The following is a 17,900-nucleotide window of genomic DNA, read 5'->3' as shown; positions in this document are numbered from 1 at the left end:
ATAGCCTGGAACTGGTAGAGATAAACTGTTTGAGAGCCATGTTTCCTTTTTAAAAATCTCAAAGGATATAAAACCAGACATTACAATGGACTAGAGCTTGACTTGAGGGGTGATTCTGTGTGTGTCACCTCATAGCTGCTCATTTTCAGGAAGATATAAATGAATAAACTTTTTGTTTGTAGAAGAATTCATATAACAAGTATGTTACCAGTGATTTTGTGGAAGCTAATGTAGCAATTTGCTGACAGAAGTCAAAATATTTTCTAAATTGTAATCAAGCGTCTTTTACTTCTGTGCTTTAGAGACAAGATCACTTGAAGGCATGAAGTAAAAATATTCTCTGTATTCTAAAGTAACTCCTTAGATCAGATTTCAAAAGATTAATGACATTTTCACCAACCAGTAGTCACTTTCTCCTATATCTGCCTACCTGGATCACTGGTATCTCACTTGGTCTATACAGCTGTCACCTGGGCAATACACTGTGGTCCCAAGACAGACTGTTCCATTGGAGCACACAATACATACATGGAATCAACCCATGCTGGGTGGGGCTGGCCAGCACAGTTCTTGTATGATGCCAAAAATCTGTCCCTGGACTATAAAGCTATACCTCAGGCCCCTGATCTCACTCTGTCCCTAAAGTACCAAAGCATCTGTCATTGTACTTGAGCCTCGTTGGACTCCTGGTACTCAGAAAGCTGTGTTTCACTTTAAAAGCAACCTCCAAAGCACACCTCTTGAGTGATCACAGCTCAATTCTGACGTGTTCAGTTGCAGTTAATAATAGGGTGCTTTTGTAACAATCTTCGTGAGAGTAAACAGATGAGATGAATAAATTGGCTACCATCATTATCTCCCACATATTTTAGAAGTTAATGTTCTTTCACCCTCACTCCCTCCTTAAAGGTTTACATTTTTTAGCTCCTCTTAATGTGCCACTGAAAACAGAGTTCCCATTCATACACAGATGGTAAGCATGACTCATGAAGTCACCCAGCGAAATGACTTCTAGTTGTATATGTTCTGTTTCCCCTCTTGGTTAGTTTTTCCCAACTATGATATACACCATGTTTTTTCTCTCTTCTAACTTAAAAAATATGAGCTTCATATATCCAGGAAAATGCTTTTCACAGTACATATTTTCCCAGGGACGTTGAGTTTTTTAATAAGATGTCACTATCATTAAGATTAGTCCTTTCTTGATGCTCTACTTTAAATGTTTTTTTTTTTTTAAAGTGCTGTGGCGCACTGGGAAAGGAAGGCTTCAGGCTTCCTGGCCATCTAGAAAGAGTTTGCTGTGCATCAACAAGTCAATGTATAAGAAGCCTAGTGGGGAAGCAAGCTGTACAAAGTAAAGTAACTTCTTAGAAGGTGATTTAATGCATACAAATTTCCATTAGCTGTTTGTTCCCTTAGCAAAATGGGCTGCTGATTAGTCCCTTCTCAGGCTGCCTCAAGTTGTCTCCAGCTTTACTCGCAGCATGTTTATTGGTTGGAGGGAGTTAGCCTGCTGCTTCCCCGGAATTCCGTAAACTCCCTGCCCCTTCCCTAGTACTTTTGTTATAGCCTATTATTTCATGTATGGTTTGCCTGTGTGTGTGTCCCCAGCATTTAATTAAAAGAATGCTGAATTTTGGGAATAAGGAGACCTGGGTTCTGTTCCTGACTGCCACTGCCCAGCTCTGTGACCTTTCTGGGCCTCAGTTTCTTCAGGAACCTGAAGAAGTTGGACTAAGTGATACCTAAGATCTCTTTGGACTCTGACAGAATGTGATTCTGTGACATACTCCTTTTTAAAAGATGGCTTCTGTTTCATCGTCCAGAGAATGAATCACCACTAGCCATTTAGAAGTCTTAAGAAGAGGTCCCTAACTTTCAAAGTGGCCATTGCCAAGTTAAATGTAGGCAACAAATGTGAAAAACAGTCCAGTTTTTAAGTTGTACCTTCTAGATTTCCTGTTCACAAAAAGAATTCCCTTTAGGAAGAAAAATGCTCTAAGCCATTAATGTCTCCATTTAATTACTGTATCATCCTGTTTTAAGTCAACATTATATATTTAAGTCTAAATTAGGCAAATACATTAGGGAGCGATTATTCACTTTATGAATACGTATTTTGCTTTGTAGAAGAACTCACTATAGAATTTTATTGTTTTCCTCTTGACTTTAAGATTAATTCATTTATGTAAACTCAACCCACATGTAACTTTTTAGGAACAAATTTCTTTTGTGGACTAAGTTAAACTGTATTGAGTCAGATACTCAATGTACAGTTCTAATGAATACAATTTTATTTTTCTTAATTTCTTATTAGGCAAACAGCATTATTTCATATTAGGCATGTTTGCTAAGAGGTGATTTCTTCCCCGCTGCCCGCCCTGTCCCCACTAGCCTTTGGAAAGTAAACTAAGTCACATCTCTAGGTTTTGAGAAAATTTTATAATTTTAGTTTTCTTGTCTGTAAATTCACTCCCTTATTCCCTTTTTTAAGAAATGGAAGCAATGCATTTTTCTAACTTTGATAGAAAGCACGCTTTTTATTTAAAGGTCACCTGTGCTGCCTGAACATTTCTTGGGAAGCTTTAGGATGTTAAGTTTTTATGGGATGCTCATTATAATTAATCATTACAGAGAATTGGGGTTTTTTCCCCCTTAATTGCACTCTGAGCTGTCACTTGTTCTCTGCAAAATCTTACAGTAAGATCAATTTCCTTCATTGCAAAAGATATATAAACATGTTTGACTTCAGAGTTTTTCAAAGCACCTCTTCATTAGCCATACTTTATTTAAAATTTTACTAAAATTTCATGGTGACTGTTAGAGAGTTCAGGTATTTTAGAGCTGTGTGTCAGCTATTAAAATAAATGTTATCAGATTGTTGTTCAGTGGCTTTTGTGAAATAAATTGGCAGGCTTGTGTTCCTGATAGACAAGTAGTCTAAGTCTCCTACATAAATCAAAATTGGCCCTAATTAGTCCTTTGGTAAGCTCTGTAAAAGCCAAGAATTGGTTCATGGAGACTGAACTAATATCTAAGCCAAAGGTGACTAATCTGCAGGGATTTTAAAGAAGAGCAACACATATGTATTTTGGTCAAGGGGACCTTTTTCACAAAGTAACAACTGAGAAAAAAAGAAAAACTTCAGCTGAGACAGATGATGAAGCAGAGGTTTTATAGTAGAGTATGTTAAAAGGTTAGTCATGCTCAGGTGATGACTTTGCAATCAATTATCCTTTTTGATTCATGTTTCTGGTATTCTGCGTCTAAACACATCTCAAAGGATATTCGAAAATATAGACAGGTATAGGAACTGGTCAGATAATGTATAAAAACAGCCTAAAACATAGTCTGTGGTGGTATCTCGGTTCAGGAGAAAAATATTTTTTACGTCACTAAGATAAGAGTTATCTCTAGTCGGATGGTACTAGGATTACAGGCCATCTTTATTTTCTCCTTTATGCTTTCCTAAAAGGATGCTTTATTTGTTTGTTTGTTTGTTCATTTGTTTGTTTTTTAGAGACAGAGTCTTGCTCTGTTGTCCAGGCTGGTCTCAGACTCCTGGCTTCAAGTGATCCTCCTGCCTCAGCCTCCCAAGTAGCTGGGACTACAGGCTCGAGCCACTCTGCCTGGCTCTAAAGGGAATTTTTTTGTAAGACATACGTACTCCTTTTATAAACCAGAAAAAAAGATGCATGTTTACAGTTTCTAAGGTTTACAAGAGTAAGTAATACTGAGCAAAAACAAAAGCTGAATTGCAGCAACACTGTTATAAAAATTTACAATTTGGCCAGATTATGAAGGGATCATGTTAGATAGATATGTACCTTCAGAACTCCAGAATTGCTTTTCAAATTGGTGGGCAGGATGAAGTGATGCAGAGTCACAACTGTGAGGATTTGATGGGCAGATCGAGATAATATGTCATCTAAATTTTTTTTTGGTAGTATCAGATTTGGGGAAAGTGGTTCATTAGGATCTGTACAAATCCTTACCATCTTCTATGATTAAATTCTTAACTTTTCTAGCTCAAAGAATTATCCAAGAGAATAAACTTGGAGTAGGCCTAAGTTTGAAGTATTTTTCTCTTTTATGTTGAATTTGCTTTCACTAGGAAAAGGAAGAGCTTCTGTTTTCAAAAGGCTAACCTGGAGTAGGGCAGAAGGAACTGTGGGGCAATAAGTTCAAGAGTGGACCATGCTGCCCTGTGGGTTTTGTGCTGTTAGGAGATATAGCACATATTTTTTTCCTCCTAAGAATGTAAGAAACACCAGACTCTGGGTCAGACCCATGGACTGTCCAATACAGTGTTTGTTTCTGGCTGTGGTACCTAGGGTTGTTTTGTGAGAGAGCATGCATTTCTTCTGTGATACCAGCCTCTAAAGGTTAGAGGGTGTGCCAAACATCCTGAACTCCTCTCATTAGGAACAGTGTCCTTTCATTCACTTCAATTGGACTGGCATATTGAGCGTGGCAGGTCAGTCTTATGTGAATGTCCAGTAACTGGATGCTTTGTTAATTGCAAAGCATATTTTGCCAAATGATTTCGTCCAAAAAGACATGTCAAACAACTTTCGATTCTTTGACCTCCTGATATTTCTTATGCTATTCAGATGAACTCACTGAAAATGAGTAGAGTAAGCCATGGCCATATTATTACAGGGAAACCCAGCATTTGGTTCTGAAAATGGGGAAGAATGGGACTGACCATGGTATTTGCTAAAACAGGATGCCACCCAAGGTAGTAGAGTGGTTCTGTTGGCCAGGATATAATTGGGAAGATTTAGCTTCGAGGGTCAGGACTGTGGAGATCATTGTGGACCCAAACTGTCAGAAGTTTACATGGAGGCTACTCAACTTAGCCAGAGCACATTTTGTACTCATTTATGCTTTTAGCCAGATGACTCTTTTTCATGTTTTAGCATATTCAGATTGTTGGCTTGCTGACAAGGCTCACAAGTAAAAGTGAGACCCTTTTGTAGCGCTGCTTGTGGATCACAAGGCTAACACTTGCCTTATTAGACAGACTAGGGTATATTATTAAGCTTTGACTGTGCAATTACAAGGAATATAATATGGGAGAAGATACTTTTAAAAAATGCTCTTGTGTTGAGGGTCACTGCATTAGAGGATAATAGTTTTAAATGAAGCCACATTTCTAACACGGGACTAGATAATAAGGATAAATGAAATCTGCAGACAGTCTCAAAGCTTAATTTTAGCCATTATTTATAATGTCTTCTCCTACCAAACCTTTTACTGTGTAGCAAAATTGATTAATTTGTGTGTACCTCTTCTTTCTGTGACCACGTGCTGTCTGATAGAGGAGTGAAAAAATAGAGAAATGGACAAGAGACGAAAGAGGATGGGGCTGAGGCCAGGTGGAGCTGGGGATGCATAATCCCTAAACTGGATAATCAACCCCAGAATATTCAAGATATATTTTAGAGTCTTAACATTAATCTTGATATTTAATCATTCTGAACAATGTTAAAAACAAAAGATTGTATAATAGCATTAATAAAAATCACTTGCTATGGAATGGTTCAGAATAAATATGGCTTTCTTTTTAGCATGAAATATGAATCCGTTGAACTGGTCTTAATGTTCTGTCAGCACACACAGATACAGCTCTGCTTAATTCCATATCCTCTTATCTATAAGTCCTACATTTAATTTACTACCAGTGGGGTTGATTTTTAGCTTTGCTTAGCAAAAGTAGTCTTGATTAAAAGAATATTATCGCAATTGATGGACCTTGAAAGCATTTTTTTCATAGACCATCTAGTAATTTTGAAAATGACCTGCAGACCCATAAGGCTAGATTTGCAAGTTTCCAGTTTGTACCCACCTGGCTGTACTTCAAACAGTGGCAGGATTAGTTAGGGGTATGTTTAGTGACATAGTATTCCCACATGCTGCCCCCTTATCCATACTTAGAAAGTTACTGTGGTAGTGTTTTAAAGATCTGCTTCGGGGAATCCCCGTTCCCTGGTTCGCTGATCTTTTATCTAGTTTATAATTGCAACTATAGCCTTTGTCTCTTGGGATGTTGCTGGACCAAAGGATTCTCCAATATGTATAAGGGAAGATTCAATTATTGTGCATGAGGGTTGCATTTTGGAGTTGTAGCTGTGACAGTTGCCTCCCTGAAACAATATGGAATTAGTTTTGGTGCTCATTTCATTGCAAAGCCAGTGATTTCCACAGGTTGGCCAGAATTGGTCATTCTCCACAGCAGGCCATGTTCTCCTTCTCCTGTTTTGATTGTTCAGTATGACTATTTAGTGGCTTGTGGTTCTAGGAGTAAAGAAAATGCTATTGCTCAAGAGGTAACAGAAAGAAAGCTACTATGCTTTGATTTTGTTAAGAACATTATTACCATTCTCCTAATTCTACTAGCTGAAAAAAATGAGTCACTCTGGTTTGGGCTTTGTAGCTTTGTGGAGAGTATTTTTGACCTATGAAAAAAAGTTCATAAAAAGAATTCACTTTAAAACCACTATACTTACAGTTCAATTTACAGGGGCTTTCAATTGTTCAGAGTCATAGGAACCCAGAAAACAATTAAAAGTTGCAAATGTGGTACTAAATCAAAATTGGAGAATTTGGGGATTTTTCTTATCAAATTTGATGGTAGGACTTTCTCAAAATGCAGAGTAAATAAAGCAGTCTTATTCGTGAGTAATTTTTGTTTTGGCCAATATGTCCTTTGTATCCATACACACACAGCTTTATTGCGATACCATTCACATACCATACAATTAGTCTTAACTTCTTTTAATTATTAAATTACTAGACATTAAAAATCTGACATTTTTGTTCAAGAACACAGGATATACTCCTATAAAGAAAGGACTTAAGTGTCTAAATTACCCTCACTTGCCTAAATCACTTTTAAAAATCTTAGTATATAGCCACAGTTTGTCAGAACTAGAATGCTTATTAGAGGTTATCTAGTTCAATTAGAATAAAAATTACCTGGGGAGCTGTTCTTTTTCCAGAATATATTTGTTGAAGCATGAAACCTCCTGAAATTCTGATAAACTTTGCAGCCCCGCTCCCCACCCCTTGCCAGTTAAATATCATTAATTTTGTCTGACACTCTCATCTCACAGATAGGGAGACATTCTTCCCATCACAATTTTGACTGGACACCTTAATAAACACCAAAATTCTTTTCAATTTTAACATAACAGATTTTTGATAAATAGAGTTGAAGATTCAAAATTCACTTCAGTGGATGATGGAGTATAAATTACTTATGCTGTATATTTTTTTAAAAACAAATTATGAGGAATCTGATATTGACAAAGGAAAAAAAAATTCAAAGCTACTGATCAGGAAGTCAGTATACAGAAAATGTTGCAAATTTTTCATTGTCTCATCAGGCACTGGAGAGATTAGTAGATGTCCTTTATCTTGGAAATGCCTGATAGCTAAGCGCTCATATTTCTTCTCAGCTATATACATAGTTATTTCCCACACAGTATGGGAGGCAAGTATTGTGTTAGTTTTTCAACAGCTACCCTGGTCGCATTTTTAGTAGAAAGAGATTCATAAGAGTACTGATATTAAATAGATAGAAGAAATAGCCAGAGATATGCTTTAATAAAAATAAAAAACCATAAATTCCTCAGAAGATCTGACAGGCTCTAATGGATAGATGTGTGAAGACCTGGGGAAAGAATGAAATGGATTTTCCCAGAGGACTTTTTATTCCTCAAAAAATTGGAAAATTTGAGACTGGGGACAGAAGAAGCAAAAGAAGTTTTCATTGACCCCCTTTCCTCTTCTGGACCTTCACATCCATACACATGAAAAGTATAAAGGTTTATGACTTTACCCACCTGCTCTGAAAGGAAGCCTCCATCTTGGGTAATAATGTTTACCTGGTCTTACATCTCCATTCCAGTACCTTGCACAACCTGACCCTCCACTTGGGAACCATTGATCTGAGGCAACCACAGATCCAAGAGAACAGAATGGGGTCGTTATGCTTTTGAAATTTCGTTTTTATTATCAATGTTCACAAAGAAGTTAAGAACTTTTAATTTTGATCTTTAGCTCTGTGTACTATTCTATGTGAGATATGAGGGGAAAGGACAGATTTCTTTCAATCATATGCTAATCAAAGGAAAAGCACATTGTTTTAAAAAACATTAGCAAGCAATTGCTCACAGTTACTTAGAAGACTACCTTTTTAAGGGCATCACCACAAGCTTGTTTTACATTAAAAAGTTACAGTGGTCTCTGGGCTAGTATATAAAGAGACTGCAATAATGCACTACAGTGAAGTTATTTGAAATCTTTATTCTTACATTTAGTAGAGCTGTGTGAAGACAATGGTGTAGATGGACAGTGAAGGTCTGCTACTACCCCACTCTAAGTCATAATGCATTTTTAAAGAAATGCTATCTACACTGGGTGATGATGTAGGATCTGGTTGTTTTCATTATTATTTTTCAATCTTACCTGACTGTGTTTGCTTGCCTACGTATAATTTAATGTTTTAAAGGGAGTAGACAGTTTGGGAGGGGATCAGCACCAAAAATTTTGGAACTTAATCAGAAGTGGTGAGTGTACCTGCAAAACAGGATGGTTGTTTGCTATCTCTTTGAAGTCAGTCACCTTTGTCTCTAGTTCTTTATTGGCATGAGCTACAATTTGGGAGTGGGGGCAGTGTTTTTGCCATCAACCGTCTTATTCTACACACAGCTTCAGAATAGTTGTTCCAGTTTTCAAAACACAGTATCATAGCCTAGTGCATGTTGGGCACATGCAAATCAATATTTTCCCTCTCCATGGCCATCATAATGGCCTTCAAATCCAAAGTCAAAGCTTTGGAAAGAGAAAACTGATACGTACTTCTAAAAACAAAGGGAAAGGAAGAACTGCATTCTCTTGGAAGTTAAATTATAACCTTTTCTTTCTGATTCTATGAGGAGGACTGTACTAATAAAACTGCCAATTTCTTTCAGGTGGGTGTACATGGCATTAGAATAGAATTCATCAATGAAAAAGGATCAAAACGCACCGCCACCTACCTACCGGAGGTTGCAAAGGAGCAAGGTCATTGTTGTACTTTATTTCATATGATCTGGTGAAGAATTTAAACAAATACACAAACTGAAATGCGATGTCTGACCTTGCAGTTATGTCTAATAATTGAACAGTGTCAAATCATAAGAAGTGACTCTTCCATCACTGCCACTGCAATGTCTGTATCAAGTTGGTGAAGTACTCACAGAAGTTGAATTCCTGCACTGAAGTTTGATGGCATAAACCCATAAATGTATATTTTTTAAAAAGCAGAATTTATATTAGTTGGTTTTCATTTTAGGCAACAATTTGCTACCGATTTGAAATGCATTTTTCCCATATTCCATTGTGGCATAAACAAGCCTTTTGTTTGACAATCAGCCACATAGTTCTTTGTCATTTTAAGTATCAAATGTTTCATTCTTAGGTGGTTGCCATTACTCATCCTGCTGATACTAAGATTGTAGGTTTCCCATTAAGATCAGAGCATTGCAAAAACATGAAGTGTTAGTGTTTTATATGCTTGGTCTACACTTCCTAATCAGAATTTTCCTATTTCACACATAGAGCATAGACCTGTATGAACCAACATTGTAACACAAAGTAACTTTTCAGTCTGTAGTATTTTATCCTTTCTTAGCAACTACTAAATTCTGGTTTCGTGTTGGTTGAAATGAATCTTTTATCTTGGGGAGCTTTTCTTCTCAGAAAGCATTTGTAATTTGGTTTTCTCATGTTTGTCTTATAAATGTGAGATACATAATAGCAAAATTAATGCCATTAAATCCCCAGATCAGAAAGTCTTCAAGGCAGTTACTTGAAGATTTATTTGGGTTGCTTTAGAAAATGTCTTAATCTCTTAGTATCATTAACTTTGTAAAGCATACATAAAAGATAGAGGGCCTCAGATACTAGTATACCATCCATGCCAGAACTAATAAAAATACCCTTGAATACTGCACACAAACTTGAATGATTACAGAATTACAGAAGATACCATAAGGAACAACAATTACTGTGAGGTGGTGTGGGAGTCCTAAATATTGAGTTGGCAAAATGGCATATAGGCTTTTCACTCCCTTTTAAAGATGTCACTGTTAGAGGAAAGTACAACAGATATGGTTTGTTACAGTCATGACTGAGCAATTTCTGCCAGTCCCTTAGACCCCTTGACTTCGAATGTGAAGATAAAGGAGCCAATGTTGTTTGGCATTGTGGATAGCTAGAATTTAAGGAGTGTGGTGATGACCCTGCTTTTGTAAAGGATGAAATCTTAGCTTTTCTGTGTGATTGTTTTTAGGACCAAAAGGTTTGATGGCATTTGGTGACAGTGATAGCTGACCTCTACAAAGTCATTTTGTATTTAATGAAAGGTGTTTGTTACATGTGCTTGACTGATATTTTATCTGGTCAACTCTCTACAGGATGGGACCATATACAGACCATAGACTCCTTATTGAGGAAAGGAGGATACAAAGCTCCGATTACTAATGAATTCAGGAAAACCATAAAACTGACCAGGTACAGAAGACATTTTCTAGCATAAGGCTAACCTGTACATTTTGATGTGTATGCCTATAACCCTTTGATTTTCTTTGGTCTCTCTAACTACACTTCTCTTTTCTGAAACAGAATGGAAATGAATGGCAGGGTCATACTGAGGGTGGATACAATGGAACTCTGCTTGGTAGTAAAGCCTGTGTGATGTATGAGCCTATCTTTCCCATCTTTAGCTCTGTGTGATTACTCTGGCTTTTGTACAAGCAAGCCCTTGGGGACTTTAGACTACTTTATTGGAGAAAGTACTTGAATTAGCAATTGGCTAGCTTTTGACATTACTTAGCAGAACCCCAGGATTCTGATAAACAGTCCTCAAATTCGAATTTAATCTCAGAATTTTGGCAGTGATAGAAGTCTACCAAGAAAACTTGTTAGCTTGCTGAAAAACACAATTGAGCTAAACTCAAATGCTAAATAAATTTCAGCATGAAAAAACAGGGATGCTTATTTAAAAAGGAAAATACCGTACATTTTAGGAAAATGGGCTGCTGGTTCCATTTATTTCAATTCCATAAAACTACATTGAATGCTTATAGTCTAAAAATGGCCTATTCTCAGCTCTGAGGAGTTACAAATTCGGAAATACCTCCATCTCTGCTCTCCCTGAGTTCACAGTGGAGGAGAATAGAAGGGGCATGGACAAAATTATTAATCTAAGGCAGAATATGATGGATAATATGAGATCCATTCCCATAAAGTAGGGAAAGAGGAATTCTAAGAGGGTGGGAGGGTTATAACAGATAGTTTCAAAGAGGTCAGTTGGGGGCTGGGTTTGAAGAATGGGTAGAATATTTGACAGGTAAAAAGGGATTTTTTTTTGACAGGAGAAAAGGGATTCCCTTACGGAAGACCTTGTGAGTCAAGGGTGGTGAAGTACAAAGCAAGTTCTGAGAATATGAAATAGTCTGATTGGGCTGGTCTTTTAGTGTAATAGAGAAGCTGATCATTAGAGGAATATATGGCCCAGAAGGTAGGTTGGGTAGACCATTGAGGGTCCTGAGTTCCAGAGTAATTAGTTTGGACCTGGTTCTATAGGCAATTGGTAGCTATCGAAGGATTTTAATCTGATGTGCTTGGGGAGGTATAAGAATGGAATTGGAAACAGGAAAATGAGCCAGGAAGCGTTGGTATTATCTAAGAATCTGTGGCAGCAGTCCAAAAGAGGTGCAACAGGGGCCTTAACTAGAGCTGTGGCAGTGAGATGGGAAGAAAGGTTGGGATCGATACGAAAATAATGTGGAAGAAATGAAAGGACTGGGTCATCATTTAGAAATAAAGAAGAAAGTCAAGGCGTTAATCTAGATAAAAGGGACCAAGGTAATCCCTTTAATCAAAGTAGGGACCACAAGAGGAGCGTGTTAAGTTTATGCATCGATTTTGGATTTGAGGTGCTTCTTAGGATATCTATATAGAAATATCTAGTAGGTCAATGAAAATGTATGAGCTCATGGCTAGATATGATTGAAAATTTAAGGATAGGGTTCACTGTGGGGGGACAGTATAGAGTCAAAATAACTGAATACAGAAACATAACAAAATTCTACAAGGCAGGGATAGGAGCATTCAGAGACAAGGAGCAATCTGAGAGGCAGGGGAGAACCAGGGGCATGTGGAGGTATAGAATCCTTAGCACCAGAGAGCTTAAGGGCGTGATGAGCAAATGGAAAGATCAAGCTGAGTCAGGGGAAGCCTTCTGACGGCTATTTCCATGGAAGGGTGGTAGCAGAAGCCAAGGAGCACTGAGCTGAGTAGTAGTGTGGGATGGGGATTGAACGCAGAAAATACACACAACTATTTGAGAAATGTGGCAATGAAAAGAAAGCCAGACATGGGGAAAAGTAAGAGTTCAGGATACCAGAATTAAGAAAAGTTGTTTTTGTTGTTGTTACTTAATGGTAAGACCTAAGTAGATGTGTGGACAGAGAAAGGAACAGTAAAAGAGAGAGAGGTGGAAGATTTCTGAAGAAAAATAATCAACTGAATTGAATGAGATGCATACTCCTGTTAGAAAACTGGGGCTGAAGGGAGAATAAAATTTTTAGAAGAACAATTTAAACAAGGAGTAGTAGAGTGCAAAGAGCACTGGACTCAGACTTTTGATTTCCAAGTTCTGATCTCAGCTTTGCTACTTACTGTCTCTGTGACCTTGGGCAGTCACTGCTTCTCTCTGGGACCCCGTTTCCTGATCTATAAAATTATCTTTAAGGTCCTTCCTAGCACTGACAATGGCATGTCACCTATTTCTCAATGTTAACTTTTCTCTTCCCTGACTTTCTTTCAGGTATCGTAGTGAAAAGATGACCCTGAGCTATGCTGAATACCTTGCTCATCGCCAGCATCATCATTTCCAAAATGGCATTGGGCATCCCCTTCCGCCATACAACCATTATTCCTGACACTGAGCCGCACAACCAGTCACTGGGCCTCTCTGCAGACCTCTTCCCAGGAGACCCTACACCTTCTTGGTCTAGCTATCTCTTTTACTGTACCATTTTATGATGATAGTTTCCGTTGCCATGGTGAAGCTTCGACATCGTCAACTAAGATCATCATGGTAACGGGTAGAAAAATGGCATTTGTTAAGATCCTGTTTTATTATTTTAGATCATTGATTTTTTTTTTTGCAGCACATATAATTTTGGGGTTCTTTTTCCTTATAATATTATGTAGAATTTTGCTTTGCTGTCTCAGTCAGGTTTCTGTTTTTCTGTCCTCCTTGCCTTTCTTCCTGTTTTGCTTCCTGTTTTCCTTCTTCCTTCCCCGCCTCCCTTCCTTTGACTGTGGATGGAAGAAAGTGTGCAGTTTTTAGGGATTTTACTTAGGTTTCTCTTTAGTTTTCCTCAGTAAGATAGTTGTTTTTTGATACCTGAGTTTGGGATTAATTCATATCAAATTCAGGTATTTGTATATTACTCTTGATTTTTGTCTGAAATTCACTTTGCTATGACAGCCTAATAGTTGGGTCTTTACTCCTTAAGTATATGTTTTTCCCATGGTGAAAATATATGAACTTTAGTTCTAGTAGTGAGCATTCAAAGGTCCGTGATAGGGCTTGTCACAGAGAGAGAGAAATCATTTATCCCTATTGTGCTGGTTATCATAGAAGAGACTGCCTCACCACTTTATAGAACCAATTTGCAAACTAAAACACTGTTTTGAGAAGGTACAAACTACCTTTCAAAAAGGCTACAGGAAACATTTTTATGAGCAGCAAATATTAGGAAGAGAGCAGATACAGAATTTAGTGCCTTTGAGAAGAATATAATTAAGTGGAATTAAGAGGGGTTAGAAAAAAGGCAATTTAGAAAAATATTCTTGTAAAATTTTATTGTTTCTATATGTGAAACAGAAGATTAGACAAATTCCTTACTCTTAAGTATTTTTTTAAGCTGAAAAAAATTATTTTGAGCAAATAACCAAAAAGAGACATTTGTCTATTTTATATTAATTTAAAATTTGTTAGCTCTAGGTTTCAATAAGTCATGATTGGCTAGAGTCCATTTTAGCTACCATCTAAAGATATGGTAAAGATAATTTAGTGAAACAAAAGTTCATATTTGCCATGATTTCAGATATGTTTGTCATGGGGACAATACTAGAGTTTTAGAGATACTATAAAATAGCTTGAATCTCTTTCTGCACTACATACTTTTGATAGAAACACATTTACTACATTGATAAGATGTTATGTCACACCTGTGAAAATGGAGTTGGCATTCAGATATGCTATAGTTAGAGCCCAGCTCATCTGCAAAGATAGTCTTCCCATGATGCATACAAAGATAACGTACTGATGTCGAGAGGAGGTCCATACATATATCCCCAGGAAAAATGAGATTATTCTGGAGGAAGATGACCTTCATTTTATGGTTATGTGTGTGTGTGTCTGTGTGTCTTTGGAAAAATATATATAATTTTTTCAAATAGGAAGCCAACATATCAAGTGATGAATTAAAGTATGCTGCAGAATATATATTCTAAAACTACAAAAAAGTCACTGAATATCAAAATGATACAGCTTATACATATAGTTACTGTGACAGGTGACAGACTGCTAGTTCAGAATTCAAAAATCCTTTCCTAGTTTGTGAGATAATGGGCTAAATTCCTTCAGCTTGCCACTGGTGCAAAGAAAACTGCTTTAGTTTTTGATGAGAGTTCTTAGAAGTTTGTTGGTATTCCTTCATCCACAGCATCCATTGTTGAAATAACCATTTTCAGTTGTGATGCCTTAACTAAGAAGCCAATTGTTAGCCTGAAATGCAATCTTGGTAGCCAGTTTCAATGAAGCTAGAGATTAGTCAGAAAAAGTTAGCTGTTGGGCTTTAGAAAGGGATTTTGAGTCCTGTCATTTCTACTTGGGAGCATTTTGGAGCAGATTAGTCTTTCAGTATAAAAACAAGTGGCTACCTGATGGAAACTTTTCTTACCCTTATAGGGAAACTGAGCACAAGCTGAATGATATTGTCTGCTGCAAAAAAAAACAAAAAAACGAAACAACCAAAAAAAACAACAAAAAAAAGGAAAAAAAGGTAAATAAAACAAGCAAACTGAAGAGAGACAAAATAGACCAATATTATCGTGAAATCCATCTTATCCATCATCTCATCAGTTCAACAGGCTCCTCGTCCTGGGTGAGCTTATGGTTAGAAGTTTTTTTAGCAAAGATTTATTACATACATAGATGTGTGTGTGTACATATACTTACACATACATACATACATATATGTGTGTTTATGTATTTAACGGTGCTAATCAATCTTGAGCAGGTCACGTGACTGGTCATGCGGACTCTAAAATCATATCAGATTTTTTAAAATCCTTGATATATGCAGATGTTATACAGATTTTCTTAGCAGTGTAATAATGTTAAACTGAAGAAATAACCATCCTGCAGGCTTCAAAGGACGAGGTCAGCAATATTTCCCAACATGGCTTGGGGGAAAAGGATAGTTTTGTCTCCTTTTGTATTCAAGTAATGCAAAGTGCATTTTTGTCTCTAAGTAGCTTTTGACTAAAAGACTTTGTAGTGTAAAGGGTGTTATACAAACTGTAATGGTGTGCTTCAAACAAATGCTAGACCCTTTCACCTTTGTCATATATACAAAGCTGTTAATTACGTGGTATGAATTAACTTTGAACATGTTGAAATATGTAGCATGTCTTTAACTCAGATGAAGATTCTAATTGCACAGGTTGTGTTCTAGCCAGTTGTGATTTATTTGTTCAGAAACACAAATGTGAATTGCACTCTCATCATCAGAATATTGTATGAGTTCAGTGATCTTTAAACAGCTCAGAAGTAATACTTGAACTTCATTTGAGTAGCACAAAGTTTACATAGCCCCTTTTAAATGTTAATTCGTTCCATTTAAGTTTTCCGTTTTCAGATGCAACTGGGTATTTTTCCTCTTGGAAATAGTACGTACTTTGCTTTGGTATGTAGCAAAAGGCTTCCATTTCTGGAAGGGTTTTCTTGTTCTTAAACAAGGTCAGCCAGGTACCAGATTCTAAAAGAACAAATTGTCCCCCACCCCTCAAGTGGCCTTCTGACTGCACGAGAATGTGCTACTACCCTCTGTAGTCTCCCCTAACACGAGAGGTCAGTGAAATTGATGGAGGAAGTGCAAGGCTTGCTTCCCCTCACCCTTAAAGCTTAAAGCAGTTGTAAGATTTTCAGTCCAGCACATACAGTCCCAGTGCCCAGCACACCGGAAGTTTGTATACTGGCCTCTTATCTTGTCTTCAAATGTGCAGGAAATTTGAAACTGTCATCTGGAATAGGTTCCATCTCTTATGTGTGTTAGATCAAACCAAAGAAGCCCCCAGCCATGCCCAAATGCTGCTTCAAAAGCCTGCCTTCCAGTCCTTACAAAAACCTTGCAGGATTAAATGTGTTAACTTTTTTATTTTTGTACAGTTTCTAAGTGATTTTTGCTAGTGATGTTAAAATGAATTAAGTTTATTTGAGGGGTGTGAGCACCTCCTCCATTTAAATAAACTGGTGACTTTCCTTTTATTTTTTAAAAGTGGAAACCCGTTGTGTGCCTCTCGATTTAAGGGTTTCTGATGACATTATTCTTAAGACCAGCATTGATCCTTTATATACAAAGATATGTTTTCCTTGTTTTTTATTGCTATTTCAGAAGAAAATGAACCTTTTATTTTGCTCTACCCAGTAACTGCGCTGGTACATAGACGCACTGAGCAAACAAACTTTTGTAACCACCTCTGACTACTTTTGTATATCAAAGTTGATTACTTTTGAAATATTTGGATCTAGTTTCTAAGTTATTTTAGTGTTTTATATGTTCCCCAAAATTACTTTGAATCTGTCACCAGCATAATGAGTTCTTGGTGATACAATGGTGAGACTTGTAATGAGCAAAAAGCTACCTGGAGTAGCTCCTCTTTTCCTTCTTTCTTAGTAACCTGTTTTTTGATTACCGTAAGACATCACAGATTACCTGAAACCCCTTCCAGTATAACTAGGCCCTCCTTCCTTCCACATTTAATTGCTTAATAGTTTGAAGAAACTATTGGAAATGGGCATTTTATATGACATGTATGGCTTTAAAATATTAAATATGAGCAAAAAGAAAAAATATGAGAAGGTTTATGTGGGTCTGTAAGGTATGGCTTTGGAAAGATATTGTAGTAGTTTTGACACTATTGTTATTACCTTTAAAATCATTTACCCAATAAAATGTTAAAACCGAGTTATCATTTTGTGTTTCTTTTTTAAGTTTAACCTCTCTCATCATAGGATCTTGGTCTCGTCGGTACTTCTTACTAAAAGGTTAACAGTTGAAGGCTCTGAAGGAATATAGTTAGGAACAGATACTGATTTATTGCCAAACTAGCACTTGGGAAACCTTACCTGCTTGTAGCCCCTCCCTGCCATATGATTTGCCAATGTCATCCTTTTGTCTATCTCTGAATCCTGGCTTGCTGATATAGATTAGCCTTTATTTGGACACCCTAACCTGGCCACATTGATCCTTTAAGGATCCTTCAGATCCTTTGCCACAGAACTCAGGCAAACATCAGACTTGAATTCTGGCGGGAGCTTAGCTGTGCTTAGGTCCGCTCCAAATCAGTCAGTGGTTATTGGGCATTTCCTCTTTGTGAGCTGGTGAGGGGCAGTAGCAGTGCTATTCAGTTAAATCATCTGATATGGGGACCCCTTCTCCTACCATCAAGGCTTGCCCATTTTCTGAGTACAGGACAGAGTCTGAAAATGCTCAAGATGTGGTCACCCAGAGCTTGTACGTACTCATACACACACTAGGCATACC

General features: G+C 37.2%; 1 protein-coding gene across 2 annotated transcripts in view; it reads left to right on the top strand.

The window, feature by feature from the left end:
• The window catches only part of AMMECR1 (AMMECR nuclear protein 1), a 129,097-nt gene extending 111,776 nt beyond the window's left edge, over positions 1 to 17,321 (top strand). For both annotated transcript variants that reach the window (XM_063660283.1, XM_054473154.2), the window contains 3 exons: positions 8,982 to 9,072; positions 10,467 to 10,563; positions 12,884 to 17,321. In XM_063660283.1, the coding sequence (XP_063516353.1) occupies positions 8,982 to 9,072; positions 10,467 to 10,563; positions 12,884 to 12,998 (303 nt within the window). In that variant the 3' untranslated portion in view covers positions 12,999 to 17,321. The remainder of the gene's footprint in view (positions 1 to 8,981; positions 9,073 to 10,466; positions 10,564 to 12,883) is intronic.
• The last annotated feature ends 579 nt before the right edge of the window (positions 17,322 to 17,900 follow it).

The sequence above is a fragment of the Pongo pygmaeus genome, chromosome X, assembly GCF_028885625.2.
Source record: "Pongo pygmaeus isolate AG05252 chromosome X, NHGRI_mPonPyg2-v2.0_pri, whole genome shotgun sequence".
Taxonomy (NCBI): Eukaryota; Metazoa; Chordata; class Mammalia; order Primates; family Hominidae; genus Pongo; species Pongo pygmaeus.
This window is presented reverse-complemented; position numbering and strand designations above follow the sequence as displayed.